The sequence below is a fragment of the Equus asinus genome, chromosome 4 (genome assembly GCF_041296235.1).
Source record: "Equus asinus isolate D_3611 breed Donkey chromosome 4, EquAss-T2T_v2, whole genome shotgun sequence".
Lineage (NCBI taxonomy): Eukaryota > Metazoa > Chordata > Mammalia > Perissodactyla > Equidae > Equus > Equus asinus.
This window is the reverse complement of record NC_091793.1, coordinates 105,569,144-105,592,021: the sequence shown is the minus strand read 5'-3', so window position 1 is coordinate 105,592,021 and position 22,878 is coordinate 105,569,144. Positions and strand designations below refer to the sequence as shown.

The 22,878-nt window shown below is 37.3% G+C and overlaps 1 protein-coding gene across 3 annotated transcripts in view; it reads right to left on the bottom strand.

Annotated features, from left to right (window-relative positions):
- CSRNP3 (cysteine and serine rich nuclear protein 3) overlaps positions 1–20,801 on the bottom strand; it is a 193,223-nt gene extending 172,422 nt beyond the window's left edge. The window contains exons 1-2 of one of the 3 annotated variants that reach the window (XM_070508033.1): positions 20,680–20,801; positions 3,887–4,057 (exon numbers count right to left, since the gene is read on the bottom strand). In XM_070508033.1, the coding sequence (XP_070364134.1) occupies positions 3,887–4,034 (148 nt within the window). In that variant the 5' untranslated portion in view covers positions 4,035–4,057; positions 20,680–20,801. Of the gene's footprint in view, positions 1–3,886; positions 4,058–20,679 lie in introns of those variants that run through there. The other 2 variants (XM_070508034.1, XM_070508035.1) reach the window with 2 other exon arrangements.
- Between the last annotated feature and the right edge of the window lie 2,077 nt (positions 20,802–22,878).

Genomic DNA, 22,878 nt, shown 5'->3' with positions numbered 1-22,878 from the left:
CTTTTTTTCAGGGAGTCCAGGATGCCCATTCACCCCTCTGGTAAAAGAGGAACGTACAAAGGTTTTACTTTTAAAGTAAATGAAATAACCCTCTATTTGTCAGCTGCCATTAAAGATGCATACTGCATCCTTCATCTCACCTTCTTCTCATTGTAACATTTTCACATTATCACAAGTAGCATTATGTCACCAAGACAAACCAATTTCCTTCATGTAAATGTAAAACAACATGTTAGCTGTAAGATATTTCCATCAAAGTCAGTGACATACAGGGAAAGTCTCAACAGCCTGCCCTGTCACTTACTTACAGAAAGGGCAAGAGAAACTGTTCATTCACACTCAAATTGAATTCTCTGTCCACTATTTCTTTAGCTTATTGAATTTATTCATAACCTCATCACTGGCACTGTATTACAGCGAGGAGATATTAGCACTTTCACCAGAAACCAATGGAGAAAAAATAAAAGACAACAGGAGGTAAGATGTCAATTACCTTTACCCAAAGAAGAACTCATTCTAGTTCTAAGAAGAGCTGGCACAAAAGATATAGTCATGTCCTTCACTTGATGATCTGGGTCCTTCTACTTAGTGCCAGTGACGCAGCAGCCCCATCACGGAGCAGCACAGTCTAGTGGAAAGGCAGACCCCAGGGATCTACGCTAACGTCCTCCGTCACTAGCTCACTTTTGGATTCTTGTCAAGTCACCCTCCCTGGGCCTCGGTCTCCACCTCAGCAAAATAAGGAGTCAGCCTCGATGTTCTCAAAAGCCCTGCTAGGTCTAATATTCTTTGAATTTGAAATGAGGGTTGACTCTTACGATTGTTTTTGCCTTACCCTGTCATATACAGAGCATTGGATCCTTTCAAAAATAATTAAAATGGGGGGCCAGCCGGTGGTGCAGCAGTTAAGTTTGCATGTTCCGCTTCTCGGCAGCCCGGGTTTCGCCGGTTCGGACCCCGGATGCGGACATGGCACCGCTTGGCACGCCATGCTGTGGTAGGCGTCCCACATATAAAATAGAGGAAGATGGGCACGGATGTTAGCTCAGGGCCAGTCTTCCTCAGCAAAAAGATCAGGACTGGCAGTAGTTAGCTCAGGGCTAACCTTCCTCAAACAAACAAACAAAAAACAATTAAAATGGGTTTTCTTCTTCAATTTGCCCAACTTTACAAAATAACCAATAAGGTTTTATATTTGAGATCAGGCTCACAGTAACAGGAAGTATCCCATAGATCGCATTTTCCATCTTTTCTTCCTTACCCCTCCTCCCCACTGCGTATCCCAAATCATGGTTGTGATCACACATTCAATTACAAGTTGTTCAACGATGCATATCAACCATTTCCTTATAGAGCAGTATCAGTAAATATTTCCCTCAAAACCCTTGAAAATTCACAAAGAAAAGTACATTAACAGCAGTGCTGGAAAAAGCTAATCAGACTTGGCAGCTGCTCTCTGTACTAGCCTGACTTCTGTAAACAGTGGCTGTCTCCTCCTCCACAGACTCTTAAAATGGTAATGAAACAGAAAAGTTATGACCAAATATAAAAATAGTTATCAAATAGTTTATTTTATCAAAATAAAACCACTCTCCACTCACTTCGACACTTCCAGGCAACTGTGCAGATGCTCATGCTAAGTACCTGACCTGCAATTTTTAAAACCCCTCTAAACCTCCGGAACATCACTTTCATCTGGAAAGCATCCTGAGCCACAACTATAAGACCTGATGGTGTTTAAATGAACATTATAGGTACTTTGTGAACTCATAAGCCATAGAAATCAATAGGCATCTTGCATAGAGAAGTCCTGCAATTGATTTTTCCAGGAGAGGCTCAATTTGTAACTTTAGGAGCAGCATAGACACCAGGGAGGTTGTAAGTATGCTGGAGGTTTAACAACAAAATCACAGGAGTGTGGAAAGTGCTGTGCTGCCCTAGTGAGGTAGTGTCACAAAGAGATAAGGTCTAGAATGATGTTTTTCAGTAGTGGCTAAAGGGAAAAAAGTAGAGAAATCCTGGACAGCTCTTGCAGTGCTCTGAGGCTTGGAGGAGAGCTCTCCAAGGTACACAGAAAAGGTATTTGATAGGCCGCTCCTGAGGATCTTGAATTGAAATGTGTACTGTTGCTTTTCTAAGGATAAGGATATCCAGTGGACTCATTCTCTTTAGTTTTTGAAAATTGTCTGAAATTATAAAAATAATGTATTCCACACTTGAAATTTGCCAAGAGAGTAGATCTCAAGTGTTCTCACTGCCACCAAAAAAGAAAAAGGTCCTATGCAAGGTGAAGCAAATGTTAATTAGCTTGATTGTGGTAATCATTTTACAATGCATATGTATATCAACATATCATTTTGTGTGCCTTAAATATATACAATTTTTATTTGTCAAAAAAAGTGTGGAAAAAAAGAATTGTCTAAAATTAATCCATTCACTCAATAAAGAAGTCTAAGCATCATTCAATGCTTAGCGCTCTTATAGGCACCACGGGTGACAACAAATGTGTGCCTTCCACAGGCTTCAGTCACTTAGAAGAAGGGATTAAAAGACTATAGACAGATCCCAACAAAACAGATTCCCCCAAATCCACTGACTGACAATAATCCCTCTATGTAACTAGAGAATCTTGTTCTCAAAACACCTATGGCTTTCTCCCTCTCCCAAGTGTTCCCCATTTTCTCCTTACTTTTTTATACTTCCTACAAGTTCAGGAAAAATAAATTCTATTTTAGGCAAGAGATGAATAATACAGAGGTTAAACATTCTTATAAAATTATACCTATTTTTATTCTAAATGATGAGGGAGAATTCATGAATACCAAACAAAGTTTTGAATTATTGGAGGTGAGGAGAAGAGGGTTAAAAATGAAATTTTAGGAGATCACAGAGCCACACTGTATGAACTTTAGTGTGAATTTTAAAAGGCTATTTTGGTGAGTTAAAAATCCCCAAACACAAATGCCCCAGAAAAATAATGCTGGAAAAAACTATTGTGTGGAAAAACACAAACCTCTATTTTGTGCTTGATAATTTTTACCTCTACCTATGGAATGCTGTTTTAATAGGAAGTTTATACTCTTCACCCTACAAGAGGAGGGTAAAGTTGTGGGGCTTTAATTGACCTTGTTTAGTTTTGTTTTGCATGATGTTAACTCTTCTAAAAAATAATTTGGAAATCCCTCTTCCCCTAATGACTGAGATTGAATGGACACAGAGACATTGGAAAAGATTCACCTATTTCAAAATCTTCTTATGTGCATCTGTTACAAAGAATGCAACTTGAAATGGCTAGAATTTTAAGTTAGAACATATCTCACTAAGCTACACGTTGTTCACATCAACTGCTTGGAGAAGTACACGCGTGCAGAAAGCTGCACTTACTGTAGTGCATTAACCTGGCCTTGAGTCTGAGGTTTATTGGTGTCCAAATAGCTATAGAATCTCAGGGCTTTCAAATCTTCGACTTCAGAGCAGGATTCTTTTAAAAGCGAACATCCTTTTCTCACCTAGAAGTGAATGTGTTGTACTCAGCGCTGTGAGTATTCCAGAACTCATTGACCAGTATTAGAAATGCTAAAGAGCTCAGTCGATTAGATCTCGAAATGGTGGATCTTTCAGACAGCTGAGGGCACATATGAAATCATTTTCAATTGTTATTTGCTTACTTTTGATTGGCCTCCTTTCTGCCTTTCAGCCATTGAAATGAACAGGAGTGTACAACTGGGACTTAATTAACCAAAATGATTTCGTGTTTTGCAAATAAGTCTGGTATGACGAGAAACTTGGGAGCAGATATAAGCCAATGGATAAAGATGGAAACTCCAAGAATCGATCACACAAAATTATTTGGAGTACAACCTGAAATACAGCTTCAGGTACTCACCAGTGAAATGATTAGCAGCGGACGGATTGACACTATCAACACTGTCAGCACTGTCACAGCTAAAAACTTCATCATCTGATTCCTGCACAGAGGAGCAAGACGAGGAGCTGTCAATTTCTTCAAACTTCCCCTTTAAAATTCCACTCATAGCTGCAGCGCTGTCACATGTACCTGTAACAGGAATGGGGACAACAGAGCAATAAAACATTTGACCACTGATTGCATAGTCAAGGTCTCCAAATCATTTTTTGAGGGCTGTAATTTTTTGAACCGCATCTACCACATTATCCTATCCATGCAGAAATTATTCTTTCCATAATGTTCTAAAGCATTGACAACAATTCTACCTTGATTCATTGTTATTTGCTTTCTCATCCTGACAACAGTATTTTATGAGAAAAAGTCAAAATTAAGAATGTGGAATCAGAGTGCCGAATAAGGAAATATGGTTCAGTGCTTTGAAACATCAACACAGGAGTCAAATACATTTATTTGATTTGTTCTAGTAAAGCGTGTACTGTCATTGACAGAGCCAGAGTTCAGAATGAAATAGATCACTCACTTGCATGCTATCATACTCCGAGCATACTGATTAGGGCATGTCTATCTTGCTTGGGATTTCTTTTTTCTCACGTACAAAGGCATCTACTTTCCTGGGGCTCTTTGTCCGTCAAATATCAAATTGGTTGCTAGGAATGGCTATACCTACAGAATTTAGATGCCTTATCATGTTTCCAGTCAATTCAGCAGAACCACAGGGAATACTTGAGTCCTACGCCAAGGAGGCCGGCTGAATAGATTTTATACAAGGTAAACCACACTCCCTAAATCTTTTACTGGACAAAATATTAATTTAAGTCTCTTCAGTCTCTGTATCAACATGGTCAATGAAAGCCAGTCGGAGGTAGCTGATGCATTTTTAATAATTTGATAATGTCAATTTAGAGGAGTCATTAAACCTCTGAGAGTAATAATTTCTTCATAGCTATAGAGTAACTTGTGAGGTGCTCAGTGGTTGCAAACACAAATTCCTATAATGGCAGGCAACTTCAATGAGTAAAAAAGATGAGATTTAATAAAATCATGAAGTCATCTTAGTCTTCTCTTTTGTCTACGGTTATTTGTAATGAAAGTATCAAGAAATACTTCTCCACCCTAAGGAAAATGATAACATAGGAACAATGATAAGTGGTCTCACAACCAGGGAGACAGTAGGTAGTAAGTAGCATGAACTGTAATTGAACCAGACATGCATTCCTAGGCCAAAGTGGGAAGCTGCTCCTCAGGTCCAGGCCATTTTGGCTCCATGCTTTCCAAACTTCATCCACTCCAAATCTGGCCAACGCCCCATCCACATTCAGAAGCAGCCCTTTACATCCTTAGATTTCACATGCTCCATCCTCCTTTCCCTTAATAGTTTTTTTGTAAAATTAAAAGAGTGATTTTTGGATTACATTGTAATTTAAAACCCAACTTGGACTGGCTCTACAAAATAGACAAAGAATGGTTCATATCTGTGACTTGGAAAGATTAGACTAAGCAATCAAAACATTCTCTTCCCCATCAGCCCAACAAAACACCTGAAATGCCTTTGCTAGAGATACATCAGGGAGAACAAACTTATTTTACAAAAGAAACCTGCATGATATTTTCTCCCAAGGAGAAGTGACATCTTAAGCCATCAAATCTCAGCATAGCAGTCCTATCTACTCCCTTTGGTAGCAAGGAACAAGTATAACTAGAGAGACTTTCTAAAAACATGGCAGCCATGGGACTGACCACCTGCTTGTGCCCCTCATTCATCTCATAGTTTCCCTTGGTTTTGGTGGCTACATTTCCTTAGGATATATTTGTTCCAGGTCTTTCTGGTGACTGGCTTCTCTGTTTCTGTATTTTCTGCTTCCTCATGTCCCCAGGTAACACATGGCTTTGGTGTCTGATAGACCTGCCTCTACCTCACTGCATTGTGAAAGTCACAATGCTGAACACCAATTGACAACACCAACGGGCTCATTCTTTCAGTAGATCTTTGTTCAGATTGTTGAGAAAGGGAGTCTGAGTATCCTCATTCAGCATTCACACCATCCTATGGAAAAGAATTTGTTTGTCTTCTGCCCTCTGTTTAGGGGCCATTTACTACTTATTCAGTAGACATCTATTGAGCTTCTATCATATACCAATGACTAGTGTAGATGCTGGAGAAGGATAAAGTAACAACACAGAAAAACTAGAATTCCTTCCTCTGATGGTGGTCACTTACTGGGTGTTGTTGGGGAAAGGGGGAGACAAATAATAACCAGATAAGTCAATTAAAAATCTAGTATGTCATATGGAGATCAGTGATATGGAGAAAAATAAAGAGTTAAGTGGTGTAGCAACTATAAGTTTGGCCAATAGAGAACACTCCATTTTTAATCGATTGGTGAGCTGTTGTCACAGTGAGAAAGTGGCATAAAGACGTGGAGGAGGTGAGGGAGCCAAAGATTTTGACATGTGGGTGAAGAGCAGCCCGCGCTAAAGGAATATAGGGGCTGAGCACAGTAGGCAAGGAGGTTAGACAGATACGGGGGCTCGATTGTGTGGAGTCTATGAGGACTCTGGCTATTACTCCATGTGAGATGGAGGCCACTACAGGGCTTAAGCTGTGGAGTGACAAGATCTGACATATTTTAAAAGTGGCACTGATTAGCCTGCTATTTCATAAGAAAACAGAATGCCTACAGTAAAGGAAATGTCCATTTGATGGGAGAAGGGAAAGGTCTAGAATTAAGGAAGATACCTAAAGAGGATTTAGCAGCTCAAACGAACAGTTAAAGTCAGAAAACCTGACCAATCAGAGGGCTGGAGAGGTCACTAGTTTCTTTTGAGGGGAAAGAATTTAGAAAGAAGTTAGAAGGGAAGGGCAAGTCAAGTGCTTCCCAAGATAATGTGAGTACTTAATTTTACCTAGAACCATTGTCTCTAGATTTACCAATTATTTTATGATCCTAGAGGCCATCTTACCTGCTAGGTTTCAAATAGGACCAATTCAGATACATTGTGCCAGTTTATGGTATTTCTTTGGCGAATAAAATTAACAATAAAAAATGAAACTTTCCTTTGTCACACTAAAGGAATAAATCTTTTAGTTTGGTAAACAAGAGGGAAAATAGAGATGGTGACCGCTATCAAGGATTTACTTATTTGTGGGAAAATGGAGGCAAAGAGTTAATAACCACTTTACCCACCATCCTCCCTAAAGTTACTTACTCAAGATTTTTAAAACGTCAAATATACAACCACTGCCTGCTACTGAAAGGATTATAGGACTCTGGTTCTGGGTTGACCTTGTTTGAAAGCAAGGCAGTCTCCATCTTAAAAAGTCACTTGGTGACCTAATGTAACCATTATTTGGTTGAAGAGACTCTTATCTTCAACTGACTTATGGAGATTTTAGAAAGCTCCTAAGGACCGAGAGCTGTTGACAGATTTTTTTAAATGTTGATATACCTTAAGCTTGTCAGTTGTAGGAAATTGTTTGGAAATATTCCCTTAGCTGACATGAAGTTGATGTGAATAATTTGTGTGGATTTGTTCACATTTATACTTTTAGTTCCTGGTGGCCTTAAAGAATCTTGCACAAAGTCATTAAAGGGAGATTGAACTGTATGATTAAATATCATACACAACAAAAGGATGGGAAAAAATGGCCCAAAGCACAGCAGACACTTGAGAGAGAGAAAGAGAGAGAGATTCATTCTACTTTGTGTTGGTCAGAAAGAGAGAGAGATTCATCCTACATGATAGTGTGCTCTGGTTGTAGTACTAAATTGTGATGTTGCAATCATTGCCACAGCAACAGACAGTGAAGTCATGCAGGGGAAGGTCAGTGGTGAGACAGATTAAGATGCTATCGCCATTCAGATGTCTGGGGTTATAGGTGGAAAGGAAGAATGACTGAGGGAGAACAGAGTTATTATGCATGTCCTTGACTGAGTTTGTTCCATCCACATAGTCAAGTGAAAGCAATCCTAAACAATATTGTCCACCCTATAACACCAAATGCTGTTTTGAGAGTACTTGGCTGGAAGAAACTGTTAGCAGACAGAGGAAAGTACAGATGACTTGATTCATATTTTTAAGCACCGAAAAAAATGTGATATTTGTTTTGTGTTTGTTAGAGGTCAAAAGTTTTAGAATTCTAGTTCAGGGTCCACTAATAAGGTCCTGTGTTTCCTAGGTCCAAGAAAATAGAGACTTCTTAGGTTTTTTTAATCTCTCTAATGGGAATATTTTATGATTATGGATCCTATATCCACTAATTTATTTTGAGAAGTATGTAAAATAATATAATTTTCTTTTTTTTAAAATTGGCACCTGAGCTAACACCTGTTACCAATTGTTTTTTTTTTTTCTTCTTCTTCTTCCCAAAGCTCCCCCAGTACATAGTTGCACATTCTAGTTGTAGGTCCTTCTGGTTGTGCTATGTGGGACGCCACCTCAGCATGGCCTGACTAGTGGTGCCATGTCTGCACCCAGGATCCGAACCAGCAAAACCCCAGGCTGCTGAAGCGGAAGGTGAACTTAACCACTCAACCACAGGGCTGGTCCCTAGTATAATTTTCTTAATACTGCTCCTAATATGAAAATAGTTACAATTTGTATGTTAGTCAAATAGTCAGATTTTGAATTAAAATGTTCAAAATTACAGTTTAATACTTTTATACCAACCCAGAGACTCAAAAGATAAAAGAGATTATTAGTATTTAACAGTAAGAGAAGAAAATAAGCTATTAATTTTTATGTTAATTTATGATGTAATGAGAAATCAAATCGAGACAGATCACTGAAAAAATGTAAAGGCAAAAATATAATTTTCCATTTTGAGGTCAGAACTACCATGAATCTTAGGTAAACTGACCTTTCTACAAATGGCAATTGTTTTTCTAAAAATAATAGTTTAGAGCTTTTATGGATCTCCTCCAAGAACTTAAATATTTGTTATTATTTGGCAAGTTTTACAGAATAAAATATCCAATGGTTGATTTTATGATAATGTAACTATGATGCCAGGGAGCCCAGATATACTAACTAGTAAACCTGCACAACCATGTATGTATTTTGGTGTTCCTTTCATTCCCCCCCTGCCAGGATACTTCCTATAGAGCTGGGGTACGACCATGGGCTTGGGTTGACACCAGAGGTCCACTGGCAAAAATTAAAAGAAGAGTGAGAACAGATTGTTGGAGCTAGTGATGAATGAAGAATAAAGGTGAATAAAAGTAAAAGTAAGTTGAACGGTCCTGGGAATGTGGAGGGAAAGTAGAACATGAAAGTCTGAGACAGATGGAGGGAAATTCCCAAAGGAGAAATGAACAATTTAGTGACTTGAGAGATCGGGGCATCAAGTTTTATTGAGAATTTAGTTGCAGAAGAGCAAGAGATAGAAGAAATTAGCCGAGTTCTAGGGTCTATGGAGAAATGCTAGCTCCAAAAATTATGGAGTTTGGGACATCTCCCTTTGGGTTGAAAGAGAAATGGGAAGAATTGCTTTACGCTGAACTATGGTGACATCTGGATCCTCCAATTAAAACACATCTGTTAATTTGAAACTGAAGATCTGAGAGGCTGGAGCTGGAAAAAGTTTAGGAGACAAAAGCAATCTGCACTGTTGCCACTAATTTGCCTTCCGGTATAGGGACGGAGTGATGCGCACCGCAGCGGGATTAGATGAGGCTAATCATTAAAATCCTGGGGAGATTTTAAAAAATAGAGAAAGTCCTAGGAACCATCAGGATTATGGTATGATGAAAAGAGTGATGCCAGTTGCTTCAAAACCGGATTTCATCATTTCCTAAATAGCAGTTCTTCAACAATTTACTTAATTTCTCTTGAGCCAAGGTTTTCTCACCTGTAAACTGGAGTGAATAATAGCTATTTTATAGTGTTAGAATGTGCACTGTACGTGCTTTCCTACTAAGTGTTAACTTCTACATCCTTCATTTGTATGTATTATGTGTTCCAGATGCCTTACATTATAGCTAAAACAAAGCAAAAGCCATACTCTTAAAATCTTGGCTGAGAGTGTAATTTAGCCAGTTTAGTAGAAAGGTGGGCTATAAATTAGGAGTGATGGACCAGATACACTATTTGCATTTTGAGGAATTGAATGAATGGCAACAGCACAAAAAATGAGGGTAGACGATACAAAGTCTTTTTTTTTAGGATGCCCTTGTTGTTTTGATAGATTGGCATGACCACGCAGATACCATATGTGCAATTTTGTAAAATATAATTTCTCCACTTACAACATGAGAATGTTCCTTTTCATTCAATATTTTTCAAAACCACATGTTTTTGTTTCATTCGATTTTTATATTTTGTGTTTAAGGCTACACAGCATTTCATTGAAAAGCTATTCCATGATATTTAACTAAAACTCTACAGGGAGAGGGTTAGTTGCTTTTTAAGTATTTATTATTATAAATCAGGTATAATTAACATTTTCTTTCATATATCTTTGTGTATATCTCTGATTATATCTTTAGGATGAATTCCTAGAAATGGAAGTCCTGAGGTTTCAGTACACATTGCCAAATTACCTGGAAGAATGTTTCTACAAATTTATGTTTCGTTAATGGTGCATTGGGTTATCATTTCACCACATCCTTGCCATTACTGTGGCATTGCTATTTTCTTTTTAAATTTATGTGAGGTTTTCAGATACTCAAAAAGAATAATAGCTAACGTGCATATAGTGGCTACTTTGTGCTAGGCACTGTCCTAGTATCTTACACATGTATTAGGCTGGTTCTAAGGTGGCATACAAGATCCCCCACATCCTAGTGTGCATTACTTGCATAACCCCAGGATTGCAAATGTGGTGAGATATCACTCCCATGATTGTGTTCACATTATGTAGCAAAGGGATTTTTGCATGTGTAATTAAAGTCCGAAATCAGTGACCTGACACAGAGACTATCCAGGTGGGTCTGACCTAATTACGTGAACCCTTTAAATCTAGAGGTCAGAAATTAAGGGTGAGAAGGATTCAGTACAAGAGAGATTCTCCATGGCTGGCTTTGAAGATGGAAAGCTTCCTGTAACAAGGAACTTGTGCAGCCTCCAGAACCTCACAGCAGCCCCAGCTGCAGCAAGAAAGAAACAGGGACCTCAGTCCTATAACCACAAGGAACTGAATTCTGCCAACAAGAATGAACTTGGAAGTAGATCTTCCTCCAGGATTACCAGACAAGAACTCAGCTGAGCTAACACCTTGGTTTCAGCCTTGTGAGATCCTGAGAAGGAACTTAGCTACACCATGCAGGACTTCTGACCTGCATTACTATAAGCTAATAAAGTGCATTATTTTAAGTTGCTAAATTTGTGGTAATTTGTTACACAGCAATAGAAAACTAATACAACATATATCATCTCACGTAATCCTCATCACATACATGAGGTAGGCATTATTGTTAATACCACTTTCAATTTAAAAACTAGAGCACAGAAAGTGAGTTGAAGAGGCCAAGATCATAAAGCTAATTAGTCTCTGGGGCAGCGTTCGAATCCAGGTGTTTTGGCACCTGAAATCAGACTTTTCGTCATCACTCTCTTCCTTGACTCTTAAGGTATCTTACTGCTTGAAAAGGGTTTTTTTTGAATACTCGTTAAGCAGAACTTTTTTCCCCAGGTGCTCTCTTTTTATTCTTAATGAGTTTCCTTTTTAGTGTGTACATGTGTGTTTTTCTAAGTTACTTAACATTCTTTTTCTCAGTAAAGTATACATAAATATTGTGTTTAGAGACATTTTATTATAGCTATAAAGAGGACACTTTGGTTTGTGATTCTTAGTATTTTTACATTACCTTTGCAGAAGAAATAGGTCATGAATCCTCTTTATATCTAGGTGCCTTCAAAGAGTTTAAATGAGAATTCTTTGGGATTTCTTCATATTGTCCATTATGTTCTATGTTTTTTTCTCCGTTAATAAATCGCTTTTCTTTTAAATAAATAGATCATAATAATGTTGCTGAGTCCTTATTTGGTGTTAGAAACTAAATTTTGTGACTATATTATCTCATTTGCACTTACAATGACTCTGAATAAATAGTATTACCTCTTTATCATTGAGCAACGTGAAGCTTAGAATGTAACTTATGTATTTTGGGTGTAAGGCTCTTTTGGCAGCAAATATTTTGAAACCTAAGTATACATTCTGATTTGTAAAAGTTTAAAAACAAAACATGGAAAAAGAGAGGAAATAAAATTTGAATACATTACTTTTTTTTAATAAATCTTTTAAGATTTTATTTTTCCTTTTTCTCCCCAAAGCCCCCCAGTACATAGTTGTATATTTTTAGTTGTGGGTCCTTCTACTTGTGGCATGGGGGATGCCACCTCAGCATAGCCTCATGATTGGCGTCATGTCTGCGCCCAGGATCCAAACCGGCAAAACCCTGGGCAGCTCAAGCAGAGGACGTGAACTTAACCACTTGACCACGGGGTCCGCCCCATGAATATATTACTCTTATGAAGAATGAACACGTAATTAACTGAATAATCTTGGAAATGTTTTTATATTGGAAACATTGGAATTACTTTTATGTTTAAAAAATTATAAAAACATAGACTGTGTTTTAGCCTTTGAGTTAGAGATTCTTCAAGAGGTAATAGGTATGCATATGTCTTAAAAATGATTACAGTAGGGGGCTGGCCCCATGGCCGAGTGGTTAAGTTCGCGCGCTCCGCTGCAGGCGGCCCAGTGTTTTGTTGGTTCGAATCCTGGGCGCGGACATGGCACTGCTCATCAAACCACGCTGAGGCAGCGTCCCACATACCACAACTAGAAGAATCCACAACGAAGAATATACAACTATGTACCGGGGGGCCGGTTGGGGAGAAAAAGGAAATAATAAAATCTTTAAAAAAAAAAAAAAGATTACAGTAGTATACACCAAACTTGATCCACAAGATTTCAGTTGATGCTTTGCACTGGAAAGGAGGTCTATGACCAAATAAGTCTGGAAAATTCTGAATACTATCTACCCTTTGTGGAGAACCTCACTGCTCATTAGCATAATAAAGGCTCTACAGGAATGGGTATTGTTTAAATTTTGTCCAGATTCTTGAGGTTATTTAACCACAGAATATTTTTTTCATGGACTATTCAATAACCTTTCTCAGAACTTATGTCTCAATTTGGAAAAAGCTTCACCAGTTTGACATTTTGAAGGTCCTACCATTGCTATTCATTAATGATTTTAGGATTTGTTTTCACAATTATAAAAACATAAGATAGATAGAAAAACACTATCTCATACAATGCTAACTTCACCAGCTAAAGTCCAATGATTTAATTGCAGTTAATATGGAAAAATAGAAAAACTCTCCAATCAAGAAGCTAGCCAATCATGGCTTTTTAAAATCCCTCAATAAGTGATAATACTTAGGAAGCCATTGAAAACCCTGAGTATTATTTTGCTCCTTCCATTCTTGGCTTATAAACAGAAAAGGATAACTAGCAATAACAACTAAAATTGCACACAATTTCTTATTATGTCCCAAATTCTGTGGTGAAAAGTGTTCTATCCAGACCTGTCAATCTACAATATCACTCAGGTTGATAACTGAATTTTACAGAAAGGGAAACAGAGGCTCATATAGCTGAAGTAACCTGCCCAAATTTATAGAGGCAGTAAGATAGCGTGTCTGGGAGCTGAACTACATACTGTCTGACTGCAAAGTCCATTATGCTTTCCACTGATTATTATGCTGTACTGCCTAAAGAACTGTTAGGGAACCCAAAGTTACAATATTCTATTAGCTCAGGGTATGCATTTCTAGAAGCAGGTATGCTACTAGCTGGCTAAATCGTCCATTTGAGGGATGTATATATATATACCACAGTGCAGTCCCAATATAAATGAGCACATTTTTTGTAAATTAGCAATCACTCTTTCTCTTCAGATTCTCAGATATTACATTAGGGCATGACATTCCCTTTTTCTACTTGGCTCTGGTAGACTCTGAAACTTCCACCAGGTTCATATTATCTGCTTCCCTTTACCTTGAGACACATTAAATCCCAGGAAAATGAGTATATTAACTCTCAGCACGCAACTTTGGTTTCTTGGTAGCTGATTCAGCATTATCACTTGCCAAGGATTATTGCTTAGATTTGTCCACCAGAACACAATATAAATGGCAGCAAGTGACGCCAGAGCAGAAGAAAAACATTGCTGAGAAATTTTAACTTTTATCAAACGTTACTGAAGAACTTTAACTCGAGAGTGGGGATTCATCGAATAATAGTATATGTGTGAGAACACTTAGAGATTGGCAAAATACATATTACTATATTTTCTTACACAAACATTATTTAATTGCTTATATTCCATATTAATCTAAAAATTATAATTAATTACATTTAATTTACAATTAATCCATAGATTCAATTTATGATGATCTCTGTGTGTGTATCAGAAAGAGAACAGTAGGATAATGAAACAGCATAGTGCAGGGAGTCATGGAATGGGGAATGTATTCAGATGAAATCCCCTGTTAAACTAGGGGGGCTCAAATGGAGTTTGTACAATAAAAGTCTACAGTATAAAATTTACCCGGCTTAATGACATTTATGTTATGTGGATGTTGTCACATTGAAGAGCATTAACAGAGAAGCACATGAAAGGAAGGGACCATCTTAGGAGGTAATGAGTGTCTGTCATTGGGAGGGAACAAGAAAAGGGTACGATGACTATCTAACAAGATTATTCACTTATTTATCCAGTCATCAAAACAATTTTGGAGCATATAATATGTATCAGGCATCGTATTCAGTGTTGTTGATACAGAAATAAAGGAAACCCTCTGCCACCCAGAATTATAATTGAGATAGTTAAATAAAAGATTATAGAGAGGTCAAAGAAGTGACTGCAATGACCACACCAAGAAGCCAGAGCAGGGAGCACAGGACAGGCCTGAGGTAGCCCTGAGGCTGCTCCCGTTGGCCCTGACCATAAGTTGTTTGACGATCTCGGAATGTGGAAGGTGATAATGGAGTCCCCAAGCTCGGTTTCTCTTCTGACAATCAACCCAAGGGGACTTCGGTGGGCATCACGGGAGAGTCTACTTGAGGCCCCTCACCAACTCAGATAGCACAGTGGCCAAATAATAGAAAATTTTAAGTATAGGTTTTAGGAGCTACAAAGGAGAAATTTTGAGAAAGTAAAGCGATAATTTTTTTAAATAACTTTTGGAAATCTTTCCCAGACCCTTTCTGCCTCAATATGCTGATAGCATTACAACCAGTATTACCTGGGTAATGACTGATGACAAATATTGATTTTCCATGGCTAGCCTAAGCTGGGATAGAAAAGGAAATGAAATTTTTGTAAATACACTCAGGAGTCCTGTTTAGGAAAGTATTTGCTTCATTTATTAAATATCCTGTGATATATCCATAACATGACAACAACTAACTGTATCAACACACACTTAGAAAACAAAACCAAAATGCGTTTTTGACCCTGACAGCAAACACAAAAAGTCAAGGAGACTGAGACAGTAAGTCTAAATAATCAGGCTCACAGGATGCTAAGGGCAGGACTTAAGTGGAGAGTTCTGTGCAACTCTAAAATTCCTGTGTTGTGGTCTCGGGACCATCTGATCACACCATGCTTTTTCACCTTCTTCCAAAGGCTTCCTAATCTCTGCCTTTCTTTCATCCAGTATTTACTGCATTACATCCAATACATAGTGTATGGCTGTTGTTATTTTGCAGAAACAAATGCTCCGTTTCCCACTAAAGAATCATTGTGGGAATCCCTCTCTGAGACTTACCTCTGTCATAGGTAAAATGAACAATCCAGGAAGGAATTAGTTCTACAAGCCAGTCCTATGCTTCAAGGGGAAGGGAAGACTAAAATATTCAAAGGGGATACATGAGAATCAAATGAGTATTTGCCAAAGGACTTTATAGTCAATACAGTTTAAAGATATAATTTGTATAAGAACTACTTTCATCTGGTAGTTGGTGGTTTTTGTTTAAAATAATATTGTTTCATGGGGCTGGCCCCATGGCCGAGTGGTTAAGTTCGCATGTTCCACTGTGGTGGCCCAGGGTTTCACCGGTTCGAATCCCAGGTGTGGACATACCACTGCTCGTCAGGCCACATTAAAACGGTGTCCCACATGCCACAACTAGAAGGACCTGCAACTAAGATATACAACTATGTACCGGGGGGATTTGGGAAGATAAAGCAGGGAAAAAAAAAAAAAAGATTCTCAACAGTTGTTAGCTCAGGTGCCAATCTTTTAAAAATAAATAAATAAATAATATTGTTTCAAATGTGCATGTGAGTCAGGAAAAATATAGAAATGTGTTTGTGCACCACCCTTTGTTGTTGAATTGGAAAATAATGTGTTCAGCTCTTATCCAATTGAAGTGCAAAGACTCTGGAAATAAATCACATGACTACTATTTACCTTTTTGGCCATGAGACTAAAATGAACGGCAAAGTTGATCTTGCATCAAGTGGTTTTCTTGTTAAAGGGTGAGCCTCTGAATTAGCACTGACATTTATTAAGGTCATCATAATCTTGAATTAAATTCTTGAAAAGTTATGTTGAGTCTGTATTCTCAGAGCATGCACATTCAACAATTTCCAGGTCCAACACTTTAGTCTATTATAACAGACCTAAACAACTCACTGAGCAATTGAAGGATCCCAACTGATTCATTGAGATATGTGAAACAGCCAAATGTGATCATTAGCTTGAAAATCAAATCTAGTCCTTGCTCCTTGATTCACAAAATGGTAATTAAAGAGTAATAATGCTGCTTCGGACCAACACCCTTTCTATACCTATAAAAGTCTTCTATTATCAGGTATTAAATTTATATGAAGTAAAAAATAACTCTGATCAATAATATTTTGAGTTATGGCCTACCATAGTACAAAAGTTAATTCGATTTCTCATTTGCTCGAATTACCCATAGCACAATTTCAGCATTGTGAAAGCTGTCCCAAGCTTTCTTACCCTGGTGTAATGTCCATTTCTCTAAAATCTCACCCTTCTAATTCCAGCAATGAGGGGTTATTCGCCAAACTAGCATATTTCCATTACAGACATAGAGTTGTCTACCTATGTTATAGGGGAAGCTATTAATAATTCATTTTGCTGAATCCATTTTTGTGAGACATAAGAGATCCAAGTAAACTCACCTATGAATCTAGCAAGTGACTTTTAGCAAATAAAGAAGTATGAAGCAGTGAAGAGACACTACTAAAAAACTCTATTTAAAAATATACTTGATAATTTTGATTTTGCCTGACGTAAAGGTTTTTGCACAGGCTGTATAATCCATTTACTAGTCTATCTGATTTGTTAGCCTGCTCTTTAATGTCACCTGTGTTAATGCTGAAAGTGCTGCCCCTGAAGTGCTTTGCTCATGTTAATTGATAAAAACTAAACACTCCCCATTATCCTGACTCTTATTGAAAAATAACATACTGACATATCAAATCAATTTAACTTTAAATAATGTATTGGATAAATATTAAATATATTAAAACATGGTTTAAGCATGTAGTACCTTATTTGCTACATTGCTAACACTAAATCTAATAGACTAAGGTTAACATTATGAAAATAAAGTATACATCAGAATGTTTAAATGAATGGTAAAAGAGAAAATAGAGTTAGGAATCTCATCTGAATAATAATAAAGTAGGAAAAGTGTAACAGCTTTATGATGATTTTCCCTCTTGCCAAATACAGGAGAAAAAAAATGTTATAATGGAAATGTTTTAATTTAAGAAAGTGCCTAGGGTAAAATATGATGATAGCTGTGATTTTTATTTCAAAGCCACATAAAATGAATTTTTTATTTCCAAAAAAAAGCAAAAGGTTTTAAATTAAAAAAAAAAGTATATATGTATCTTTACAATAATCTGTATTAAATTTCAAATATAATCTTAAAACAAACAGCTTTTAGGTTGCTGCAATGTGTAATTTTTTATATATGAGATAGATTACAAAGGTAAGGACATGGCTGCATTAATGAAGCATGCTCTGGACATTAAGTTAAAAAAATTCTTAATCTAATATGTCAAAACATGTATTTAATCTTCCTCGCTGTCCATAGCCTGAACATAAATTTCAAGCTTTTTTTAATGATTAAAATGACTGATACTTTAAAAAATATTTCTTGGGGCCAGCCCTGTGGCCAAGTGGTTAAGTTTGAGCACTCCACTTCAGCAGCCCAGGGTTTCACCAGTTCAGATCCTGGGTGTGGACCTAGCACCACTCATCAAGCCATGCTGAGGCAGTGTCCCACATGCCACAACTAGAAGGACCCACAACTGAAAAATATATACAGCTATGTACTGGGGGGCTTTGGGGAGAAGAAGGAAAAAGAAAATCCTAAAAAAAATGTTTCTTTATTCTCTTATTCAATAAACTACTAATCACTACAAATATAAAGAGAAAGAGGAAAGAAAGTAGTGTGCAAAAGGAGACAAAGTTGTATATAGTGGTCTCTTTTAAAACCTACATTTGAATCTTAATGTTTGCACTAAAGGAAAAACAAATGGTCTTGCTTGGCCATCTCTCACAGAGCAGCCTTACATGGTTTTCATTTGCCTTGTTTCATCCTTCACTTGGACAGGAACCTCTTAACTGTTTTCTTTCATGCTTTTTTCCTCTCTCTTGCCTTCACTCCAGCACACACACACACACACACATACACACTCTCTCTCTCTCTCTTTCTCCCTCTCTCTCTCTCCTGTAGTCTCTGCAGTAAAAGCTACCACAGTTATCTCCCGGAGCTGTCTCATGCAGACATGTGCCAGTGGATGAGAGGAAATGCTGATTGAGAAAGGGTTTGTCTACTTTTCATCCAAAATATATGAATCACTAAGGAAATTATAAAAAGCAGCAACAATATACTCTGGTTTTATTCAGAACCTTTCCCTTAGCGATTATTAAAAGGATGATATTTTTAGCCAAAGAAAGCAAAATGCATCTGCAGCAGCTGGTTGCCAAGGAAACAGAATAATTTAAAACCATGTGGAACTCTGCTCTCTAATTTTCATCAATTCCTCTTCATTCTTGGAGGTAGCTTTACTTGGAATTTATAATTTCCAAAAAATATAACGGCTTGGACTTATTTTCTCCAACACATTTCAGGAGGTGATATCTGTATCACCTTAAATTCCAGTCTAGGGGGTGGATTCGTTTCTACTATCATTTTGTGTTAAAAACCAAGATCAGAAGAAATTCATCAATAATTAGAAGCATGGCAACATTTCAGTAAAATATAATGATTTTTGAAATCTAGAAATAGTACAAAATAAACCATGAAAGAGTATTTGCTTGGGTCAATGTGACACTTACGTGTGTAAACATACTATTAACTATATTTAGTACATTTAGGAAATTTAAGATAGCTCTCCATTCACTTAGATAATCTTTACCCAATATTCAGAGGTTTATCGACCCCTTTTTTAAATTTTGCAAGACCTTTTAGGTTTTTGTCTGCTATTCAAAGACAAAATCCATCTCTCCAACAAAAACAAAAAGCAAAGACAAGTCCAAAAAAATCCTTAGAAATGATGCATACACATTCCTATTAGTTTGTGATTCATTCAAAGGAACCATTTTAAAAATAGATGAACAAATCATTTAATCATTGAAAGGCTTTTATTTTACTATCATAATCAACAAGTATTCATTGATTGCCAATGTGCCCAAGTCATTAACAACCTTTTTAAAAAGAAGCTAGATTTTAATGAAGTTCCCCCATCCTTAGTTGACCTATATTTATGAATTAAAATAATTAAATGACTTGGAGTAAAATTATTTTTTTATATGTCTTTACTGTAAGTGTGTTGTTTAGCCTACATATTTAGAACTCTCCCCTATTTTCCCTCACGGAAAATAAAAGATAATATTAAGAGACATAAGCAACTGGTAAAGTAAAATCTTAACTTTTGAGCTGTTAAAAAATATATATATATTGCCCTCAGGATATTACCAACAATATAAATGCTGTGATGGAATTCTTGTCTAGATATATTTGATTGACACATAAAACTACCATTGAAACTTGCCTATTAAGATGCTATTTTTTATAGCAATGTTAAATCCTTCACAAACAGGTTTCTGAGCTTTTAAAATGAGAACGGCCCCATGCATGTTGGCAAATATAGACAGTTGTTTAATTATCATATAAGCTTACAATTTACTAAATAAAATGATACAACTACTCAATAGCATGAGATTTATCAAGAGCAGTAAGTTAAACAGAAGGGCTTAAATGCACATGAATCATTCATTCTAAATTAGCGCAAAGAGTCTACAACCTCCAAAAATTATTTTCCTGAACCATTTATTATATTGTAAACATTAAAAGACATCACAGGAAATTAAATACTGTATATTCAGAGAAAGCCCCATTTTCTCAGGACCTGTGGAATTTACCCAGCTCTCCTCATCCTTTGATTCCCAATAACATAAGATCGAACAAAAACAAAAAAGGACAGATGATGACTCATTTTACCTATTAATTTTGCTTCAATAACACTTGCTTAGAAAGTTATCCAGAATAAGACATGCCTCTGGTGTTTTTATGAGCTAAGGATTTTGCAGAAAGGACAGCTCATTGCAAATCTTCCTCAATAATGAAAGTGACACGCTTTCGGGAAATGACTTCAGAATAATTATCATACCATAAAATTGTCTCAATAAGAATTGAGAAGCATTCTCTTTTGAGGAAAAAGAATTTTTTTCTTCTCTTTTGCTCTTACCTGTAAATATGGTTTCTGTACTTCGGCTCGGTCAGAGCAGACTGAAGAGTTCACTCCTCCCTCGTCCTATCCATCAGGCAGCAGCCAACCAATCACAAAAGCCAGATCCTGGCATTCTCTGGCTCATGCTCCCTGCTCTGTTTCCATCCCTTGTTCCCTCCCACCCTCATTCTTTTAGAGGACAAATCCTCGCAGTTGGGAGAGAGGAAAAGAGGCGAGAAATGGAATATGGAGAGGGAAGAAAGAGATGAAAGATCTTTCAAAGAATAGCTGCAAACCATGGAAAATATCTTCAGACGAACTCACCCGAAGCAAAATGTGCTGCTTTGGATTTAGGAAAATAGGGCTAATCAATGCCTCTCCAACTTGAAATCAAAGCAAAACGCTCATGGTAAAACCTACGTAAATTGTCTATTTTTGCAGCTCCCACTGATCTTCCTCAGTGAAAAAAATTTATCTTCTCATTGTACATTTTGATATGTAGATGGAAGAAGTTGAGACTGAACATCAAGATAATTCATATTCAGTTTGCATATTCAGTTTGCAAAGAGATAAAATTAAAATGGATCAAGACCCTTTACATTGAGGTATCCTACTATTTGCATTTCAACTTCTGTTTGGCACTGTTTCCGTTTTAAACCAGTTTCAGAGCCTAATTATTATGAAAAAGACATTTTATTCTGAGTATTAGAATATTCAAATATTTCAAAGTTATGTGGTTTGTGTTACTTCAGGTTCCTTAAATGTCGACAATCGATTTGCCTGTGTGAATAATGGAGCTTGTTAAAGATTAAAAAGAGATCTTGGTTGCCATGTCTCAAAGTGACTAATTGAACTTCAATTTTATTCTAATAACCTTGGGCAAAATCATTTCACTCCTGAACTAAGAAGCATAATATGTACAAGAAGACAATTGAGGAAAACATCAGGTTAGAGTTCTCCAAAGCAGCAAAGCAAATTTGTTCACAGCTTAAAGGAGGGTAGGCTGGGACTAAAAAAGAATTCAAACTATGTACAGATTGTATTCTTAATTCAAAATATATAATACAAATCATGGTTCTTTATGATAAAGAGTGCTATTAACTGAGCTTCTGCTAGTGGAAGTGGTCCAAAAAGTTTCCTTGGGAGATAGATATAGACTAAACAATGATTTTATTTCCACCTTAGAGGTGTGTGCTCTCTACCTGAGACATTTATAGGCTTTGCTATTAAATTTCTTAAATCAGTAATGAGTCCTCATGGAAATAACACCAAAGGGAGAAAAAAAGTGAGAAGCACCAAGAAAGTATTCTTTAGCTCCCAAAGTAACTGGCATAAGGGCAAATCATTGGTAGTCCAGCAATAACTGTACAGACGGGGCTTAGGGGTGTCAATCTTGTTCGGAGGGGAGTGGCTGGTGACTTGACCTGAAACCAACTTTAGATGAATGCGCACTGATTTTACTTGGCTTGCACGGTGTTTTGGAGTAGCTTCTGGGAGACTCTGCTAGAGATAAAGCGAAGGTTAAACTACCCTTTATTCCCACCTTACTGCTGGGAACAGCTGGAGGAATCCCTAGGACAGCGGTTCTTAAAGTGGGGGTTGGGGGCCATCTACATTAGAATCACTGCGAGGAGACTTGTTAAAAAATGCGGATCTGTGGGCTGCCCTGCAGACTTAAGGAATCAGCATTTGAGGATTTGTGACTTGGCATCTTAGCAAGCTCTCCCAAGTTCTTATGCGAAGTGTGCTGTAGGTCAGCAACTCAGCAGACAAGTGTTCCTTGGGCACAAACTCTAACTACATTGCTTCTGGTTAGATTGCGGCACCATTATCTCAGCTGGAGGAAGAAAAAGAGGTTTGGAGGGGAAAATAATATTTAATTTGGACGTTTTGAATTTTTTGAAGATTCAGATTGAAATATTAGGTAGTCAGCTGAAATCAGGGATAGATCTGGGGTGTAAGCATAATCTGGAAATCATCTAGGATGTGGTTAAAGCAATGAAAGCGGATGAGTGCCCTTAGGGTAGGGCTTCTCAAAATTGTGAGCCAAGGAAGTCCTTTATCTGAATTAAAAAAGCAGACTAGGGGCCAGCCTGGTGGCATAGTGGTTAAGTTTCTCTGCTCTGCTGAAGCGGCCTGAGGTTCGTTGGTTCAGATCCCAGGCATGGATCTACGCACTGCTTATAAAGTCATGATGTGGTAGTCATCCCACATATA